Genomic DNA, 21,365 nt, shown 5'->3' with positions numbered 1-21,365 from the left:
TTTGGAACTGGTAGAGGAGAAATCATCTGTGTTGTTTATGGTTGTGTGCTCTAACACACAATGTTTACCAGGGACAGCAGTAAGCCCAGGCTGGAGCAGGGTTTCTTCTCAGTGCAGCTGATTTGCCATTTTGTTATATTAATTTCCAAAATGTGCAGAAGTAAAAGTCTTTATTTGGTATGTTTTAAAACATGTTAAAAAACTCTTTTCCCATAAATGATTCCTTCTGGAGCAAGAGCAGAGGATGAGAAGGGTGAATGTGTTCTTCCACCCCTTTTGTAATGAAGACTTCTCTTTGTGGAAGGGAAGGGCTGGCTGTCATCTCTTGGAAGAGTTTTGTGTTTGATTTGCACTCGAGTTTTGGATCTACTCTGAACGCCTGTCCCCTCCTGATGGCCTTGCACAGGTCACAACAAGCAGCAAAGGCACTGATGACTTGTGTGTGCTGACAGGTAGAATTGTGCCTTTTGTACAGTCATGAAATCTTGAACTGAGTCACCTGTTTTGTCATAAGCTACCTGAAGTACAGGAATAGAGCCTTCAGGTGTGCTGAAGGCCTTTGGGATGAGCTGGTTAAAGTTGTTAAAGGAAATGGCTCTGTGTCCTCCCACTAAAACCATAGGATTTATGTGGGTGACACAGGCTGGCTGCTTTCTTTTTATATGGTTCAGATTTATCACTTCATTGAGTGATTCATGGCAGCATTTTTAAAGGACTGGTTGATTCGTGATTGAAGGATATTTTTTAGAAACAAAAGGCAAAGGAGAATGACATAGATTTGGAGGCCTTCCTAATTTTTCTGCAAGCACTCATTCTGTTTTTTTTAAATTTGTCTTCTGAATTGTCAGTTGCCTGTACACATGTTGAACTGTACATATTTATGGCTTAGAACATGGAAACACAAGGAACAGAGGACTTTTGTTTAGCTCTCAGGCCAGTCCTAGCACCTCCCCTGCGTCCCTGGCCAGACTGGCTGTGTTTGCAGTGCCCTCAGTGACAGGCAGCTTTTCTGCACCTTCCCAGGGGAGGGGACATTGCTCTGCTCTTCTTTATTGCCCTCTCTTTGCACACCTGGCTCTGACTGCCAGCACAGCTGGGGAAACTGCTGCTCGTGCCATTGCTTCAGGGCAGTTCTAGGCACCAGGACATGTTTAGCACAGAGCTATCAGAGTTCCAAACTGCTGAAAGAGGTCTGGGATTTGGGAACTCTTGAACCAAGTTCCACTTACAGAAAGTAATGGCAAGGACAGTAGGTTACATACATGTATTAAGCTGAGTCACTTCAAGGAATTTTCATTGTTAGGTACCCCACATCACTTAGTAAAGTACATAAATGTGTGCATCCTTCGGTGCTCCACTGTTGGGAATTTTCTTGTACACCCGAATTAATTTCACCACCTGTGAAAAGAGATGTGTCAGAGGCCATTGGAGCATCATTCTGGAGAAGTAACATTTGGACCCTTACTTCAGTCTATCATGAGACACTCCTAAAATGTACAACAAGACAAGCTGCAAGGGGAGAAAGTGGACAGAATTATCAGTTGTAGAGCTGGCATTGATTTGTATGCAGATGATGCTTAAATCAGGTAATGTGCAGGACTATTAAATGGTTGGGTTTTAATTAATTAATTAAAATTAAATTAAAATTTAATTAATTGATCAGAATCAGACTAACCAGCTGGTTCAGTCATCAGTTTGGAGACATTTTCTCAGACTATTTTTAGAATAGTCTGTTTATTTGGAAAATCTGTTTTTGCATAATTCAATCACAGGCATGGTTCTCATAATCCCAGTTTTTTTCAAGACCTTTCAATGGACCTTGATGTTATTCCTGCAGTATCAGTCATTCCTCTGGCAGGAGTAAATGGCAGCTGAGCAGAGCCAAAGCTGATACTTGAATCAGGACAGTTGGCAAAGCAAAGTCTGTTGTTCTGATGCGGAAGTGAGATCTGATTTTGCAGTGATACTGCTAGCAAACTGTGGCAATGTAAATGGTTTAACTTTAAAGTTCTCATTTTCCCTCCATTTTCCGTGAGGGCACTAATCAAATTAATGTTTTGTGCAGGTCAGGAGTGACAGGTTTTTCTCAGGGCTCACTGAGTGCTGACAGTGGGCTGTATTTATTAACAGTGCCTGCAATAATCTGTCAGCTAAATGGAGGATTGGAGATTTTCATAGCAGAAACAGATAAGTCTTTGCAAGAGATGTTCTTCAAATGATCAGTGTCTTAGGCCCAATGCACATAATTTTTTCTATAGAATATTCCTGATGTAATAGATAACTGTTGACGAAAACTGAGATGTTTTCAGAGGAGAAGCAGTGTCTCATTACAGATCCAATGTGAAATCTTTCCTTATAGCTTTGAGAATAAATGGATGTATTGCATTAGAACTCGTAAAGCCATGTGAAACAATTGCCTCCAAATGTGCAGCAGTGGCTCCTGAGCAGCATTGCTGGGTTGTGCTTGGGCTGTGTGAGCCCTGCCCAGGCTCACCTGCAGCTTCTGACAGTGAAATGCTTACGTGGTGATGTATTCCCAGAGTGTTCACAGCGTGTTCCTGCATTCCTCCCTTGCTTCTCACATCTTGCACACCCAGGGGGGTTCTGTGCATTTTGTCTGTAATTTTTTGTGGCTGTGGCAGTCAAGTTTTGGGTGTTTCATACCTTCCTCAGCCACTGACAGGAGATGAATTATATTGATTTGTGATTTGAAAATAAGCGTGACTTGGTGGATTTCTAAATGCCAAGATCTCCAGAAGATGTAAAATCACATATTGTTGAGAGTACCTCACAACTGTTGTTAATAATAGATTGGCTAATAATATAATGACAGTTTTTAATAATACAAGATTTGAAAGATGGAGAGTAATGCTACATCTCCCTGGGTAGGACTGAGCAAAGGCTTGAGGAAAAAGTCAATCTTCACAGCTGGAGCAATTATTTGTTAGGTATTAGCTACAGCCTCAGCAAAAATCTGCTGTGAACAACACAGAGAGCTGTCTTGAGAGAACTGTAGCCAGTGTGGGAACCTCAGGGGTGCTCAGTCTGTCAGCTGGGATGGTTGATGTCTGGTGCTACCGTGTCACTAATCATGTGGTTCACAAAGTACCCAAAAACACTGGGAACATCACTTATATACACCCTGAACTCACCACTAATTCAGCATTCCTAATTCTTACCTGCCCAGCCCAAAGCCCTTAAACTTTCCAAGGTGTGAAGAGTCTCCATGATACTCTCCAGGTTTCTGTGGTCCCCAAATGATACCTCTGTAAGATTTGTGTGAACTGCTGCAAATACACTTTCCCCCAGCTTGCTCTGTCAGCCAGGCATGGCGAATCAGATGCACTATTGTACAGGAGATAGAATTGCCAAAGCAAAGAAAATCAACTGGAAAATATGGTTGGTATATTGGTCCAGTATCAACTGGTAGTTTTGATGGTTCCAATAATTATTTCTGAGACCATGCTTAAGGATAATGTGTGTCTTTGTACGTTCTTGCATGTATGTAAAGCCGAATGACAGGTTTGTTTTCATTTTTTTTTTCCAGAATTATAGATCAGCGGTTTGAGAAAGTTTCATATTTTGTCTTTGGAGATTTCAACTTCAGACTGGATGCCAAAGCAGTAGTAGAGGTAGGACTTCTCTTTTTCTTCTGTTGTAGATCCTACCAGGTTTGATTTCTCTTTTTTTTTTTTTCCCTGTAGAAAACCTAAAAGTGACTTAACAAAGTAATGTTAATATTGACTTGGCCAAGACTACTTCTAACAGGAACATCAAACAAGTAACTAACATTGTGTGGTTGTGACTTCTGCCATCTCCTTATAGCTCACAGTGAATCAGAATAATTTCCTGAAAACAGAGGAAGTGCTGCATTACCTTCCTACTCTGAGGAAAAATGAAGCATTTCCTAAATGTCCGTGACAGAACTCCACACTTTAAAAAATGCAGGCAATGATCAGTACCAGTGCCAGCAGCATCTTGATGTGGAAGGGTGACTGGGAGATTTGTATAAAGCCAAAAGAATGTACTAAACCTTTTTCATTATGAGTTGAAATAACCTTTAGTTGAATGCTGAAGCTCCAGGTAAGGTGGTGTCAGAAACAATACCCAGATTGAAAACCAGTCTGATCTTACGTTTTTCCCACTTTAATTCTCTGAGGTACTTCAATGTCTTTTTGGTGCTTTGAGGGTAGAGATGTATCTCTTGAGCCAAAAGTTTTACTTTGTAAATCAAACTGTGGGAAATGTCCTGTGTGCCAAAGGCTGGCTTCCCCCATTCAGGTGCAGTGCTCTTCTCCTTCCCTGCGAGACGAGTAGTCCATCTGTTGAAAAACAGGAGTTTGATGTTACAACCTTGCATATGGAGCTAATAACTTCTTCTTGGAATCCTTTCTGTTGTGCAGTAATTTAGCCAACAAGCTTAAAGCATAGCTGAAATGGAAGTCAAGTCACTAATTCAGAATATGAATCTTAATACTGCATATGTTAAGGGTTAAATCCAGCTCTGCTACCCTGTGGCTGCTGTAGTTACCATCAATGCTCACTTGGTAGTGATCACTTGAAGCAACTATTACACCTTTTTTTCTTCACTAGTGGTGTGATGGTACTAATGAGGATTTTGCTGTCTGAGAACCCCTGTCAGTCCCACTGCAGCAGAGTTACCTCCTGCACTCTGTACTGATGAAGGGTGCTGCAAGTTTTTCCTGGCTTACATACTGCCAGCAGTCTGCAGGGTGTTTGCTTTAGTACCAATAGATCAAGATATTTACATTTATATCTGTGAGTTTCAAAACCCCCATCAAACAAAATAGTGTCACTAACCCCAAGTGATGGAAACTGAGTGAGCTGCAGAGCAAGTAGGGTTTTGAGCCTGACACAGTGCTCTGCATCTTGGGACTGCTTTACCTCTGCCAGTATATGTTGCTTCATGTGAGCACAAAAGGTGTAATTGAAAGATGAATCAAATTAATTTTTTCGTTCTTCCTACCTAAGATGCAAGCCTGTGTGAGTGTACAAAGCACTAGGATAATACAGATTTTCTTTGGGTTTTTTTTTTGAGAAGTAGCATAGCCCAGTAATCAGAACTTCACCCAGCCACTCTGCAGTGTTAATTAAGCATAATTGAAGTTGATTCAGAAACTTCCACTTACAGCTTATCCATGGACAGCTAAAGTCACAGTAAGTTTGTTTTGCAGTGTTCTGTACCTAGTGCAGTTTATAAATCTGTATGTCAGCAGACCCTAAAGCTGTAAGAAACAGTTTTTGGATGTGTCTCGGACTGCCTCCAGGCACCAGGACATCCTGAGTTAATACTCAGTGTACAGCACTGCCAGTAAGGGCTGGCTCCTGGATGATACATCAGTTCCTGAAGTATCACTTGGAAGGACAGAGCTATAGGTCACCTCCAGAGGGAATTGTACTAGATAGGACTTGGTGGTTTGATTTAAGATCCAGGCTCAAATCACTTCATGAAGTAGCTTGGAAGGGGTGTGACTCAAATGTGCTGTTCTGGAGCTGGCCAAGTGCTGGGACATGGCCATGTACAGCTGGCAGTGGCAGAACAAGAGGAACAAGAGCAGCCAGAGGTGCTTCTGTCCCAAATGCTCAGTGCCAGCCCCAGGCTGAGCCTGTGCCCAGCTGGGAACCTCCCAAGCCAAAGGCTGGCCCAGTGTCTTCTGGTATTTAGACGTGTGCCCGTGCAAATGGGTAATAACTGCTCTTGGGACTGCTCAGCAGTGGAGTTCATACTGGGAATTGTAAGGGTTAATCCATTGACCTGTCATCTTTGTGTATGTTACTAAATTTATCTGTTTTTCTTACTGACCTTTTGAATTCCCTCTTGAGACCACAGCTGCTGAACACTTAAACACTGAGATGCTACAAGCCATGCTTGTGTTATGTAAATGCAGACTGTGCTTACATCAAGCATAAAGAGTAAAGTGTATTTGTAAATAATTTCCCAATTAAGCCATTTAAAGGGAGAATCTGAGAGCTGTTCAGAATGTGGAGTTCAGATCCTGATGTGCACTGTCCTAAATCAGATGCAAAAAATAGTTGTGCATATTAATTCATAATTAATAGACTATAAATCATTAATATGTAATTTATTAAACACTTATGGGAGCTTTAATTTAAAGTCACATTGATCTACTTGCTAAGAAAATCTGCTTTCCTGTTGTTGGAGTCATCCAGGGGAGGTTGTTACTGGTACATGGGCAATGCCAGGTGCTGTTGCTGAGGTAGCACCAGTAAATCTGTTTTAGTCACCATTCAAGTGTTTTAGGTGGGTTTAGACCAAGTAAGAGTATTTTTTTCAGTCAGCTGGACATAGTAACAATCTGCATTAATCTCTGAGAAATACTTTAATATTTAAAATATTAAATATTTTAATATGTTTAATCTAATTTTTATTAACTTTATTTATTTAATTATTGCATTATTGAATTATTATTTTTAAATTTTATTTAATTTTATTTAATTTTTTAATAATTTAATAATTTAAATATTAAATATTTTCATTGAAACTCTAAATGCTTCCTCGTCCAGTACATTCATTTTAGGAAAATATAAACAGGCTTAAAAAACTGGGCTTATTTTGACTGTTGGAGAATAAAACATTCTTTTTGAGACTGCTGATTCAGGAGTCTCTTAGAAAAGTACCTTGTACTTCCAAGAAAAAAATAAAAAAATATTGTGTGCTTCTCAATCCCAAGAACAGCAGCTCAGTAACGAGTTCCGTTTGTCAGGATTTAGGAGAAAGTCACATTAATCACCAAATCCATTTGCTCAAGGTAAACCATAACCTTGCTTTGTATCCAGGAAAAAACAGGTTTTATTTTTCCCTCACTAAAGCACATTTTGTTAGGGTTGGTGGTAGCTTGGTGAGCTGGAGAGGGATTAAGTGTATCGTATGTGAAAATTTATAAAGGTAGCAACAGAAGTGGTGTTCCAGGATTCCAGACATTTTGGCCTACAAAAAGCTGACAAGCTCTACCTGCAGAAAAAGAAGTAATGTCCTCATCTTAAAACTCAGAATTAACTTTATCCACCCACCCTGTCTGCTCCATGGGTTACAGTCAGCCAGAATATTTCCTTTCTAGACTTCTGCCAAGCAGCCCTTTGATAAACCAGGACTGGAATTGCTGATTAAATGTTTTTAAAAGTTAGTCACTTCTCATAAGAATGTACATGTCTGGCTCCATCATTCACTTGCACTGTGCCTCTCTGCCAACTCTGACCATGTGATTTTATATTCTCTGATGAAATAGGAACAGCTTCATTCTGGCACGACTTTTTAGCAGCCTGCTGATGCTGCAGTGAATCAGATCATTTCCATTGCTCACAGTCTCTTGGCACAGCGTGGTTTTCCAATCTGAGCCAGCCAGCGGGGTGCAGTGTCCCTTTATGCAGCGTGTTTGTGCCAGCAGAGCTCGGAGCAGCACTGCTGGCAGTGTGTGCCTGCAGAATGGGGACCTCTTCCTCTGAGACATCACTCCCTCTCTTCTGAGCAAACATCTCTTGTTCAAAGTAAAAGCTGATGAACAGCTTTTCACATCTGAATAACTGATTTAGATCTTATTAAATCTGAAGAAATATTTTAAGTTGAACTTGTTACATCCCATGCATTGGACGCTTATGAGGATCTTTGCAAACTCCAGCCAACAAATGATCCATTAGTAATTGTCATGAAAAAGATTAATAGTTAATTAGGCAATTATCACCGATTTGAAAAGCTGATTCAAGTGAGGTAGTCAGGTGATGGATGGATGTGGAGACTTAATTATCGACTCCTCGGTACAGATGTGCTTCCCTGGACAAAAACAGGTCACCTGTCAGGATGAGGCTCTTGCTGTCCTCCTGCATTCAGGAGACGCCACCAACCACCCTGCTGTCTTGTCAGGTGCAAATATTTGTGTGTGTATATTTTTTTTATCTAAGTAAGATTTACAGAAGATGCTTTGAATGCATCAGGAAAGGGGCATGAAAGAATTGCACGTTTTTGTTATTGCAAACACAGCAATAATTATTTTTTTATTTAAATTCTGACCAATTTTGCTTTGAGAAACCAGTGAAGTTCCATTGCATTAAAAATACTGACATGGCATAAAAAGCAAGTGTATGTAGTTGTGAGTGTACTCAGTTGTGCCTCCCTGTTCCAAACCAAACCAGTCTGTTACCTTTCCTGGGCAGTGATAACGTGCAGGTGCCCACAAATCCATTTGGGATATCAGGGGCAGCTGTTTCATTCATGGCCAGGTGCTGAGCTCCAGCAGCTCCTGCTCCACCGTGGCTGGTAGTTTAAAACTGTGACAGGGTTCCCTTCCCCCTGCAGTAAAGTGATAGTAAACCATCCTTGTAAGAGAAAAAACACATTGCTTTATTTCTGAGATAAACCAGCACATCATGGAATGAATCAATAGCTTACAAGTTTCAGATCATGTTTTCATTCCACTTAGGAAGGCATGTAAAATCCTGGATTGGTTTTATAATCTCAAACAGTTCACTGTAAATACCCTTCTCTCATAAAGATTTTAACATTCTTTACAAGCTCAAATGTTTTTAGGAAGTGCTGGAAGCAGCATCCTTTGTAAAATGAAAATGTAATAAATATTTTTTAAATTAAAACGCATACAATTTCAGGTCCTAATAAGGAGAGCTTTATTAATGTAGGTAAATGGCAGCTACACATCTGAGGCACCTGCTAAATGTTCATTATAAATTACTCTCACAGACATTGTGATGAGTTTTATATTGTAGCCAGACTTACAAAAGCATGCAGATTGCTTCCCTGAGGGACTGGATATATTTACTTAACAGTGTAGTTAATTGCAATTATTTATTTTTCAGTGATTGCAAATGGCCTCTGCATTAAAGATACATGTGGCTATTAGGAATTATTCAATTATGGCTCTTCTTAGCAGTCCAAGGCAAACCCGAGCTGGGATTCCCAGAGGCCAGGCAGCAGTGTATTAACTCAATCTGCTCCTCAGCTTCCTGCTGGGGCCAAGCTCTGTAGCTGTGAGTCCTCTCAGCAGAGCAAGCTTGAGAAATGCTCATTACCCTGCAGCTGATTTTTTGACATCTCTCATTCCAGACTGACGCTGCCACACGTATTGGCAAGATTCATAGGAGGTTAATTAAATCCATCTTCAAAACAACGAGGGGCCAATGAGCCATATCCCCGTTGCAATAGTAAATTAAACGATGCAATTGTTTCTACTTCCATCATAGATAAGGGGAGAGATGAGTGAATGGGTTGTTCTCTGGCTGCCTCCTCTGGGGCCCCAGAGGGTCTCGGAGCATGTGGTCATAAACTGCTTTTAATTTGTGGCTGCAGGAAGGGATGGCACCGTAAAAACGGGGCCTCTTGGCAGCGGGGCCGAGCAGCTCCTGCAGCCTCGGATGCAGATTAATACAAACGTGGTGACAAAGCAGAACGGAAAAGATGATGCGTTCATCAAGCTTGGCACTGCCCCGTCCGTAATTAAAACGTACACAAATTAAATACAATTACCTCGTGCTTTCTAACAGGGCTGGGCGTCATTAAGCTAATGAATCCCGGTCTGTGAGCTGTGCCCTGCAGTGTGTGCTGGCAGCAGCTGTGCCCTCAGCTGGCAGTGCCAGCAGTGCCATCAGCGCCGTCCCCAGGCCTCGCACCTGCCATCCATCACCTGCTGCCAGCGCAGGGACGGCCACCACGGGGCATCCTGTGGCCACCATGGGGCATCCTGTGGCCACCATGGGGCATCCTGCTGCTGCCACCGCAGGGCATCCTGTGGCCACCACGGGGCATCCTGTGGCCACCATGGGGCATCCTGCTGCAGCCACCACAGGGCATCCTGTGGCCACCACGGGGCATCCTGTGGCCACCGTGGGGCATCCTGCTGCTGCCACCACAGGGCATCCTGTGGCCACCACAGGACATCCTGTGGCCACCGCGGGGCTGAGCGTGCCCAGCCCCGGCCGGGCAGCAGGGCCCGGAGCTCCTGGCAGGTGCGCACTCATCGGGGCGCGGTACCGGGAGCTGCTGCCAGGGCTGGCTGCGGGGCACCCGGCGCTTTCCAGGGCTTTGCCGCGTGGTTAAACGGCCTCACCGACAGCTGGTGCCAACCTAAGGCCGGGCCCGGCTGTACCAGCGCTTGTCTGGCTGCCAGGGGCACGCTGGTTCCTGCTGCATCACGGACTGCCTTTGCCAAGGTTTGATGTGCCCAGGGTTTTGCCCTGGAAGGGGAACGTGGGAAGCCGCTCATGCCGTGCTTGCCTGCAGCTGGTGGCACTCGGCATTCTCAGGCAGGGCAAGGCGGCTCACGGTGCACCCGGGGCTGGCTACAAAAACACACACATAACCAACCCGTAATAACATCTGGACTTTAAAGTTACTCTTAGCTAGGCAGGTGTGGTTTGAATAATTTAGCGGAGTACTGTAGCGCATAATGCAAATCTGTAATGAGTAATAAAGCCACCTGTTAATTGGCTTTTTGCTTGTTTCTAGCATAGAAACTTCTCAGCTCAAATGGGGCAAAATATCACCTGGGTAGATGCTATAAAATCCCTTTTGTTAGGAATTATTTTATTTTAGAAGGAATAGGTACACCTACAAAAAATGCATTCTTTTTACATTTCAGTTTATTCTTGGTGTTGCTGCAATACAAAATTTTAACATCTATGAATGAATCATGCACTAGTATTTGAAAGGTACCCGTTGATAATCTAAAACAAAAGGCAGGGGGAAAGGAAGGCTTACACTCTGCATATTTGCAGTGTATCAAAAGCCTGTGTATACCTATTTTCATTGCCATAAATGGAAGTCTAGAAGGAGTTTTTTCCAAACAAATCACACTGTGTATTAAAGAATATTTTGCTTGCTTATCAGAAACAAAATGGAGTAGAAAGAATTTGGTATCTATCTGAAAATCATGGAACAGGATCATATTTGCCTCTATCATCAGCAACTCCCGTTGCAGTGGCAAACTTTATTCTTGAGTTGTAGTCAGAAATACAGTGAGAGTTGATGAATGGAATGCACAAAATCTCTGGATGTGTGTGCAGCTATGTTAAAGCACTAAAAAAATTTCTTTATTTTACCTGAAAATAGTAAGTCTCAAAACTTGTAGAAAGGAGCACTAAAAAACCAAGGTGGATATTTTGTTAAAAAATAAAAACCTCATTTTTATTTAGATTTGACCAGTGGTCAGTCAGGGAGAATGGACAAACGTGATGCCTAAAGCATGTAAAGCTCATTTGTGGTAGGATATTGTGTGGGCCAGGCAGCAAATGATGGTGGTGAGAGACACCATTTGCTGTTGCATTAAATCGTTTGGCTTGTAATTGAAATCTTGATCACATCTGTTTCCACTGCAGTTGAAGCCACCTTATCCAAACTGTGATTGTCTGAACTTTGTTGACAGATGAATCCCCTCGGGCTCCTGGCTGGGGTTTGTGCCTGTCCTGGCTCGGGGCAGCCCTGCTCACCCCTCCCTGGGCCACTGCCAGCAGTTCTTGGTGGCACCTCTGCCGTGAAAAGACCTTTATCTGTCAGGATAAAGGTGTTCAGAACGTTGTTGGATTGCACCTTGCAGTGCAGGCATATGCACACATACATGCATTACTCTTTGGCAGACAGATTTTCTGTTTGTCTCTCTTTCTTCCAGCTTCTCCATCCCTCTCTGCACTAACTCAGGCAAATGGACCTGGTCCTGCTTTCACTGTAAATTAGTACAGACATCAGTATTAATTTTAAGAAAGTTCAGGAGACACACCCTGAACTGCTTAGCATCATGGAATAAGCACTTGTGCCTTGTTACTTTCCTCTCTTTGGTGGTCCTTGCTCTCACAGTTCTGAAGCAGAGAGGTAAGAAACAGGACAGCAGCTTCTGTTCCTCAGCCCGTCTGAGGAGGACTCACACAGTGGTAATTTCAAAAAAGTCTGTATTGGATGCAGCTGTTCACTGTATTTTATCACATGCATTATTAAAGAAAACTGACTTTCTAATCTACATGATGTGTCTGCAAATCTGCCTCTATCAGTATTGACAATTCAGACAGCAATTTTAGCTTTGTCAGAATAGGATTTCCCATAATGTGTCGTTTTTTCCTGGTCCTAATTTGAGATGAAAATTTGACATTTCAAAGCAATATATGCAAAGTGGCAATCTAGGAATGTCAGATCAGGTGTAATACTTGCTGTAACATTTAGGTTGCTTCTTCTTCAAGGAAAGAAAGATAAAGTTTCCTGGCCCTTTATGTAGTCACACAGCAATGGGTCACTTTTGCCTGGTACCACATGGCAACAGAGCTTCTCCGTGTCCCACACTGTGTGAAATCTGCAGCCTTGCCAAGGAGATCAAACTTGTTTCTTCTCACACAGAGGCCAGAAGAGTGGGAAGGGGGCAGGATGCAAGTTGTAGCAGTGACTGAGACATTACCTCCTGTGAAAATTTTATCATCCTTATTAAAATCTAATCTCACATTACTGCTTACACAAGATGTGTGTTAGGGTGTAATTTACAGCTCTTTCAAGCTTTCACAAGGATCATTCATGTGTAATATTTTAATATGTAATGTTGTTAAGGGGTTAAAATCAATTGTATGAAAAGAGATTATAGGATCTTTATCACATGTTGTTTATCTGATCAACAGTTAACAATTTAAGACAGTATTATCCTAGTAAAAAGAAGATTTGTTTCAGATACTGACATAAACATCCCCTCATAATAGTGGCTTTTCATTTACTGCGTTGCAATGTACCATAAGCTTAAAGGCACAAAGCTTCTTTGTGTGTCTCAATAATGCCTGTCCAGAGTGATGTCAGTCAATTTTGGACCTATACAGTCTGATGTTATTCCCTACCATCATGGAATAGATTTATTTTTTTTTTTTAATGAGTGAAGACTATGCCAATAAAATCCTTTAAAATTATCATATTTCTTCATGGCATCTTCCTCTGGAAGAATGAGGTATATCACCACATGGACCTTTCTGTGAAGTCGTATTTCCTCTGGCTTCTGCTGATTTTTGTTGTTTTCTTTGTAGCTGACTTTCCACACTTTCATGTAATTTGTCCTTTCAGGGCAGGTAAACACTAACAATTAAATAGCCCTTTCTGGTAGAGGTAGGAAAAGAAATGATATCTATGGAACAGCCCCCTGGTAGGAGCGGATTCTGAGTTCAGCCTCTGTGACAGCACTCCTGGGGCCCCTATAAAAAGTGTTTGATGGGTCAGCTCCCCTGTGCTCCTTGGAAATTGTTCCTGCAAGGTGGGGAAAGGCTGTGGAGTGGGCCAGGGTTCACTTGGGGTGCAGACAATGCCCTGGGGGGGTTCCCCCTCCTGGCCCAGCTCTGGGGTGCTCCCCATCCCAAGCCAGGCAGTGGGGAGAGGCAGCGCCCTGACCCGCTATCACAGAGCGGAGTGCTCAGCCTCTGCTGCTTTCCTGTCATTGAAAAGGAGCAAATCGGCTTCCTGGTGGGGAAACATCTTCCTGAGCTCCCAGAGAAGCACATCTGGCCAGCCCTGGCCAGGCAGGGGCACAGCAGGAACACGGACTGAGTCTGCCATGTGGTTCAGTGCAGGGGGGCTGTCCAGTAGCTGCAGATGATTCCCATCATCTCCTGCCCAGCTCTGAGCACAGGAGACAGCTCTCTGACAAAAACCAGCAAACCAAAGGCTGCTGGTTTGCTCTCCAGCCTCAAGCAGTGTGGGATGGCTCACGGTGCACTGCTGCTAGTTGCATCCAGCTCTGGTGCTCACGGTGTTCTGGCAAGCCTGCTGCGTGGCACTCAGATCCCTTAGAGTCAGAAAGAAATGCATTTACTGGTGGAACACCTTATGGACATCACATTGTGCTTCTAAAATGCTACTTCTAGATTATTTTTATTCATACAACCCTAATGAAAATTAAACCAGATGTAATTTTTTGCTTGTTTTCAGCTGAATGCAGTAGTCACTGTAGTACTGTTATTAAGCTTGCAGAACACAAACATAACCTGAATTCAGTTGAACTTTAGTGTGGCTCCTGGATTTCCCCCTCCATGTCATTTGAGGCTTTTTTAGTCATGGACTCTGTGCAAAGCAGCCCCTGAGCTGCTCTTGGAGAAGCATCTCCAGACCTGAGCTGCTCTGCTGTCAGCCTCTTCCCTTCCCTGGGAACCGTGGGAGTGTCACAGGAGGTGGCACTGTGCGACCCCCAGAGTGTCACAGGAGGTGGCACTGTGCGACCCCAGCTTCGGAGAAGAGTCAAGTGTGTGCTAAATGCTTGAGTGACAACAGCTGAACTTAAGCAAGCCAAAGGTCCAGAGTATACAAGAGATTTAAATTAGGATTGCCAAAGTGGGATGGAAATTTGTTTTTCTTCTGTCTGCTGAGTGTTTTACATTATATAAAATGAATACTAGATGATAATTGCCAGTATGGTGTCTTATATTGATGTAATTCAATAAGCAACTTCACCTCCACCTTTTGCATGCACTTGCCTTAAAATATATGCATTATGAAGGCAGTGATTCAAAGTCTTTAGGAAATCAATACCCAGACAGGATTCTGTTCTTCAAATATTGACAGCAGAATAACTCTAAGAAACAATGACAAACAATAGAAGCAGGGCTAGACAAAATGAAGGCTGCAATTCTTCTGTTGTTAGGCTGTGCAGGAGGCTCAAACTGCTGCCTGATGCTGCATATTGTATGTGCTCAGCAAACAGCTGATGTTGGCCCTGTGCTGTCAGAATTTCTGGTGAAACTTGTGACCACTGAAATAAAAACCAGTTTCTGCCAATGATTCCTGTACAGGTGGCTGTTTCACCTGATTTTTTCCAGTAACTTGCATGGATTTCTTTCAGACATGTGTGTAGTGGGAAGATACAGAAGGGTAGGTATAGACTGTTACCATTAACATTGTTCCCACCTTTGATAATTTCTCTAGATCTAGATGGAACTTGAACTGAAGCTGGTGAATTACAGATTTTTAATTGATCAGATCTGTGTACTAATTCATAGTGGGTTTGTAGTGGTAATTTTAAAATCCTTTAATGTGGGCAGTTTAATTTCCTGCACACTGAGTATAGTTCTCAGAAGTTAAAAGTATGTCCTTTGTGGGGTAAAACATGTTATGTTTTGTATAACATTAATGTTATGTTAGTGCAAACACACTTTGCAAAATGACACGGAGAGGGAAATCCAGGAGCCACACTGAAGTCCAACTCAATTCAGTTTATGTTTGTGTTCTGCAATCTTAATGACAATACTACAGTTACACTGCATTCAGCTGAAAACAAGTTGCTTAGTTGATGGCAGTTCTGAAATCAGATTGCTGTAGATAATTCAGCACTGCAACTACATTATTAGCACTCATGCAGAAAAAGCATTATTTCAATGCCACTCAAAACCATAGTCTGTTTTGGTTGTCTCACTGTGAAATATCTGAAGACAGTCCAAAAATTCAGACAGATATAAATGCTCTTTCCCTTAGGTGTGGAAGGCTTATGAAGGGTAGCGCTTCACAGTATTACCCCACTTGTAAATGTCATGGAAAGAGCCAACAAGACTTACTTTCCATTTCTGCCCTTTATTTTTGCAGTTTTAATGCGCTGAATTTTACAAGGATGTCAGTCTTGTAGCCATAAAAGGTTCAAGAGCTCTGTCCACATTTGGAAGTAGAAAAACCATTAAGCTTTTCCCTGAATGTACTGGAAATCTCTTAAACACGACATATTTGTGTATAATTTAAAGATGAAGGAAAGCTCTGAGCCACCAATGCCTGACAGATCAGTCAAGAGAAGGAATTTAAAGAGTAGGAGTGGCCAATTGTAATTGCCAACAGCCTTGGAAGTTGGTTTAGAGCAAATTGATGTACCTGGGACATTACAGAATTTTAGAAGAAGAATAAATTTGTTCCTGGGTTAAGGGGGAAGAAAGAAGGGAAACACTGAGCAAAGTTCTCAATAGCTGAAGGCTCATTAGCTTGACATTCATTTCAGGCAACCTAATGTAAGAGTTGGTAATGAGAAGAAAATTGAGAGAGGAAATGCAGTCACAAAACATGCTTGAACAAGGCAGTTTATCCTGAGATTAACAACTTGGATGAAGATGGTGAAGTGAAATCAGGTGATCCTATGGGAAGATGAGTTTGCTGAAAACCTCAGTGTTTAACTCTGTGTTTGGCTGTGTTGCACATGCAGGAGCACCGAGGGGTCAGTGGCAGAGCGGTGGGAGACACCAAAGGCAATCAGCTGAACCTCAGCTCATGCAGCAATGCCATGGCAGAATCATTCAGGCATCTGTAGGTAAATTTATTGTAATTGTGTATCTGCCTTTAAATGTGGCTGCTGAGCCTGTGTTGAAATCCATTGCACACCTCCAGTCCATGCATTGCAAAGTCTGTTTGGTGTGAGAAGAGAACAGAGCCCTCTATCCTCTTACCCAGACACTGGGCCAGGTCTGAGTGCCAAGGAGGAGTTGTTTTCAGAGCTTGTAGGGCCAGCTTTGCTGATCCGAGGCTTTCTAGAGGTTCACCCCAGCTAACTCAGACAACCCTTGCCAACAGGTCAGAGGGTTTCCCAGGAGTTTGCAGTCAGAAGGCTGCAGTTTCACACTTTGCTGTGTTCACCAGTGTCCCCCTTCCTTTTGTGTCTAAGTGATGTTTAGAAGCTGCTAACAGACAATTTAAAATGAAAAATCTTATGTGGGAAATTAGCCACAAGAGTGATCAATAAATGGTTCTGTTTTCCTGGAATGGCTGCCAGAGGAATTGGTGTCCTGTGTGTTACCAAGAAGTCCTGCCTTTCTGAAGGTTTGTCTTAATCAAAGAGGTGGCATTTGCTTCAGATGAGGATGAAATCGTTCTACATAGGATCTGATATGTATGATTAGACTAGACAAATGCTCAGTGACTTCTGGATGGAGTTTCAACCTGTAATTTCTTACAGCTTCCTGAACAGACTTAGATACCTTCAATCTCAGCCTTGTTTGGCATTAAAATGATTCCTACTGAGTTTGATGCTGGTGGAAAAAGATTCCGCTTCTTCATTTCTTTACTGCGTGAGTCTCATTGATGCTAATAAGCTATCGAGTTAAATCTGCACCTGACCTCAAGCAGCTGATGGAACATTCCTTTTAGCCATCCACTGTATCCCTGATAGAGACAATCAATAGGTAAAATCTATGCAAATGAGCGGAGTTCAAGTGAGGGCTACCCTAAACAGGACTTAAGCTATGCACCCGCCTTTGTGCCAAATTTTTCAGGGTTTTTTCTCCTGTAATGAATACATGTATTTTGTGCATTGGAGCATGGCACAGGGCCTTTTGGATGGCAGGCTCTTCAAGAGGGAGGAAGAGAGTTTTAATCACAAAAGCAGAAACTTCAGTCAGAGGAATGATTCCGCACTTTGTTTCGTTTGTAAATGCTGCATTTTGGCTTTTGTGAAACAGAACCCAAGTCCAATTCAGGACAGCGCTTCAGGGATTCTTTCCATGGGGCTTTTTGAGTCTGAAATAGTGCACATGAAAAGAACAGGAGATTGAACATAATTTGTTCCAACAGCTAGTCTAAGATTTTTTCCAATCAAGATTCTTTCAGCATATTCCTCTTTGTTGAGCTGTAAGCAGCTTTTAAAATAATGGCATTAGCCTATATTTCAGGGCTTCACTGGGTGTTTCCAGCTCTGGTGATTAGTTACAAGAAATAGAAATGCCTGTATTGTAACCTTTTAATGGCTATGGGAGACTTGTAAACTGAGTTGAGATTTAAGCAATTTGTAGATTTCAAAATGAGCTGTAGAGTTCATTGAGAAAGAAAAATGCATCATTGAAATTCATGGTGCCACTTTAGTTTTCTTAGCTGAGATTTATCAGTGAAAGCCATATTGCTTTCCCTTTGCCTTTATTTTAAAGCTCTTCAATACGTTGTTTTTAAGGTCCATTTCTTTTACAAGCTTTTCCTTTCAGCTTGCTCAGGGTACTGGGTCCTATGAACATCTGTTTGTGCCTAAAATCAGCCAGGACCCGGACTGTACCCTGCCTCCCTCCTCCCCTTTGTTTCCAGAGGCTATTGTTTCCGATTTCATGCTATCAGAGGGGCTGCATGTTTTCCTGTGTGAAGTTGTCAGAGAGATAAAAGCACAGGAGCAGGGTCACATTTCGAGGGATGGGCATGAAAAATTGGTAAAATGTATCTTGAGGGCCACCCACAAGACTTGCCTGAAGAAATTCAGAAGTAGAGAGTAGAATTATAATTTTAAAATAGTGCAAATTCTGGGGTGGAGTAAGTAGTAATGAAGTAAGTGTTTAACAGGCAGATATCTTTTAGTCAGATTTACACTTGGTTGACTTATTCCAGTTAGGTAGCTTGAGAGTCTCTAGTTGGACTGTTACAAAGAAAATACCATCATCTTCACACCTGCCCATGTCCCTTCAGTGTGACAGTGAGAGGCCAGAAGATGAAAAGCCAGTGTGTTACACTTTGAGCCATCAGACTGCACTGGGGGAGCGAGAAGCAGCTCTGCAGGTTCCTGCCTGTCCAGAATTGTCAGTACAGAACCACAGAAGCATGAGCTTGTATGATACAAGACCTGCAAGGAGTACAGTAAAGATGATGCTGATGGTGGTGATGGTGATGGTGATGATGATGATGATGATGATGATGATGATGATGATGATGATGATGATGGTGATGATGATAGAAAGACAAATACTGCATGGTAATTAACCTAATGAAACACATCTTCCAGTAAGGATGCAGGGTACTATCCTTGTGCATGTGGCTGTGGTTTATAATGCTGCAAACCACGGTCAGCCAAAACCCACTTACTCTTTTGTCTGACATGAGTTCCAGAAGTGGCAGCCTGCTTTGGAAAAGTGCAGAGTGCTTCCTGTGGCGGTGCCAGGAGGGCAGCACAGCCGCAGTCACACACAGCTGATCCTCTTCCCCACCTGCAGGAACACAGCAGGAAGAGCTTGCAGGTGTCCTAGAGGTGCTCCTCTGCAAGGGCTAAACAGCCAGGAGAGAGCTGTGCCTGTCCCTAGCTCAGCAGCAGTACAACTAAAGCAGTGCCTTGCTGGTTTGTTTGGTTTATGATTTTAACTCTCCACTTAGGTCTCTACCAGGTATGAAGTGAAGAAAATAGTTTAACACTGCTGGTTTAGGTCAGGGATTCACTAAGATGGTTCCTTTTGTTTTAGAAGCTTGTAATGAGGATTTTGTTAAAGCACGTGATGGGAAAACAAATTAAATACATAAGTTATATTTTTTCCAAGGCAACTGATAGATAAGGGATGCCTAGCAAGGTGTTATCTGAATTACTAAATGATGTATGTGATACAAATCAGCCCTGTACTGGAATTCTAAGGAAATTTATTTTTTTCTATATTTTTTTTCTAAAGAGAAGTTAATTATTTTTTCCTAAATGGATAAATTATTTGCAATTTAATATGACAAACTAAATGTACATTCTGAGTTTTGCTGAATTAGCAGCATTTTTGGCTGTGGAAATACAGCAGGGGAACACTAATATGCAGACTTTTTTCCATTTTGCTAATATAGCAGGAAAAAATACTAAATATGCTTTTGATATTTTTGAATTTATATCCTTTCTGGTAGTACTTTTGGATGTTAATTTGTTCATAAATAGAAGGAAGCAGCAACACTGCAAAGTGTAACCGTTGTGCAGATGAGTTTAAAGAAGACCATTCAGTGAGTATTTTTCTTGTACTTTAGCTTGCAGTGACTCTGGTCAGGGTCAGGTCCCACTGCAGGAGTGGCTGTGGAGGTGACATCCCCTGCCAGCGCCTGTCTGGTGGCACAGAGGGACCTGAGTGCCAGGCCAGGGACCTGAGAGGTTCCTGTGGAGCCAGGGCTCCCCCAAGGGTCCTGGCAGCCCCAGCCCCATGGTGCCACCTCTGTGTCCTCCTGTCCAGGTAGGCAGCGGAGCACACACATCCTCAGCCCAGGTGTGCACCTCCAGCTGTGAGGAAACATCTGGGCAGGAAGTCTCACCAGAACAATAACAGTTTTGAGGGGGAAAGGATAATCTGTTGCTTTCTCAACACGCTGGCCACCAGTTTCTGTGTCTTTCACCATTTCAAGTATTACTTGAAGAACTTAAACACTGCTAATAGCATCCATTGCTGGTCTTAATGGGTATAAATTCTTTATAAAATCACTTTCTTATACCAGCAGTTTTCTTTGGCATACCTGTCTAATTTCAGAAGGGTTAAAGAATTTACTTTGTCTCAGAATGGAAAAGAACAAAGGCTAGAGTAAAAATTAATAGCACATCTTAAAATCTGTTACAACATCTCCCTTTTTTCTGACTAAAAATGAGTGAAAAAGGCCTCTCTAGAGGAAATAAAGAAGTTATTACAACTTCTACTGTTTTGTAGAGTATGAAAAAGCTTTCTGTATGTTAAACAGTCTTGTGGACATCTGGCATGATTGGTTTTAATCTGCTGACTAAAAAGTCAGGATTAAATCTTGCTTTACACCTCTTTGTATTGCGGTCAGTAAAGTGACAGAGCTGCCCTGAAACAATGGCACTACTTATTCCACCCAATATGCCATGTGGTAGATCACCCTCTTTTTCAGCACCACTTCTCTGCAAAGACAATGAAGCATCTGGTGGGGTTTTCCTGTGTCCAGGATATTTTTTGTCAGTAATTTCACTCAGCCGCTCTGCTTAGCTCTCCCTCGGTGCTACTTTTTGAGATGGGGTTTGCCAAATCCAGTGGCAAGAGGTCAGGAGGCCAAAGTGATGAATTTTTATGTGCCTGTTCCTTGTGTTTCTGCTCAGTCATGATTCTTTGCGCGCTGTGCTGCCTCTGAAAGGGAGCCACAGTGAGCAATTTGTCCTCCCAGGCTGGGGAGAATGGGGAGGCAGATGAGTTAAAGCAGCGTGTATGACTGCGGACAGAGCTGCGCACAAACGCTTCCTGATGGCAGAACAGAATCCTCCTGTCACTATTCAGCGCGAGAGGGGCTTGGGAGATTTGTAGCCTGTTGGCTTTCCATCAAGTGACAAATGAATTTAACAGCACTTAAAGATACAGTGGAAAGAATAGCACTTCACAAGCCAGCCCCAGCTGCGAGCTCTAAAATGAAGCTGCATTAACACTTCTGTACTCGTGTGTCTCACGTATTTGAATCTTGGTTTGCTTAACAAAAAGAATTTCATCTCTGTTTCAGAAACTCCGTAGAGTACACTTTCTGGTTATGTGGCTCAGTCAGGTCCCATCCCCTCTGGGGGCTCTTTGGTTGTCACAGGCAGGAGGACCCTAGTTGCTTCATTTCTTGCAGAGCTTTGTGTCCTCTCTCAGTGGTGCCCTCACTGGTGGAGTCGAGTGAGCCAGGGATCAGCATCCATTGCAGGGTTAAATCCCTC

The 21,365-nt window shown here is 42.5% G+C and overlaps 1 protein-coding gene across 4 annotated transcripts in view; it reads left to right on the top strand.

The window, feature by feature from the left end:
• INPP5A (inositol polyphosphate-5-phosphatase A) overlaps positions 1 to 21,365 on the top strand; it is a 178,913-nt gene that overhangs the window by 117,413 nt on the left and 40,135 nt on the right. For all 4 annotated transcript variants that reach the window (XM_086899511.1, XM_086899508.1, XM_086899509.1 and 1 more), the window contains exon 9: positions 3,548 to 3,632. In XM_086899511.1, coding sequence (XP_086755637.1) covers positions 3,548 to 3,632 — 85 coding nt within the window. The remainder of the gene's footprint in view (positions 1 to 3,547; positions 3,633 to 21,365) is intronic.

This window comes from Cyanistes caeruleus, chromosome 8 (assembly GCF_971803275.1).
Source record: "Cyanistes caeruleus chromosome 8, bCyaCae1.hap1.1, whole genome shotgun sequence".
NCBI lineage: Eukaryota > Metazoa > Chordata > Aves > Passeriformes > Paridae > Cyanistes > Cyanistes caeruleus.
This window is presented reverse-complemented; position numbering and strand designations above follow the sequence as displayed.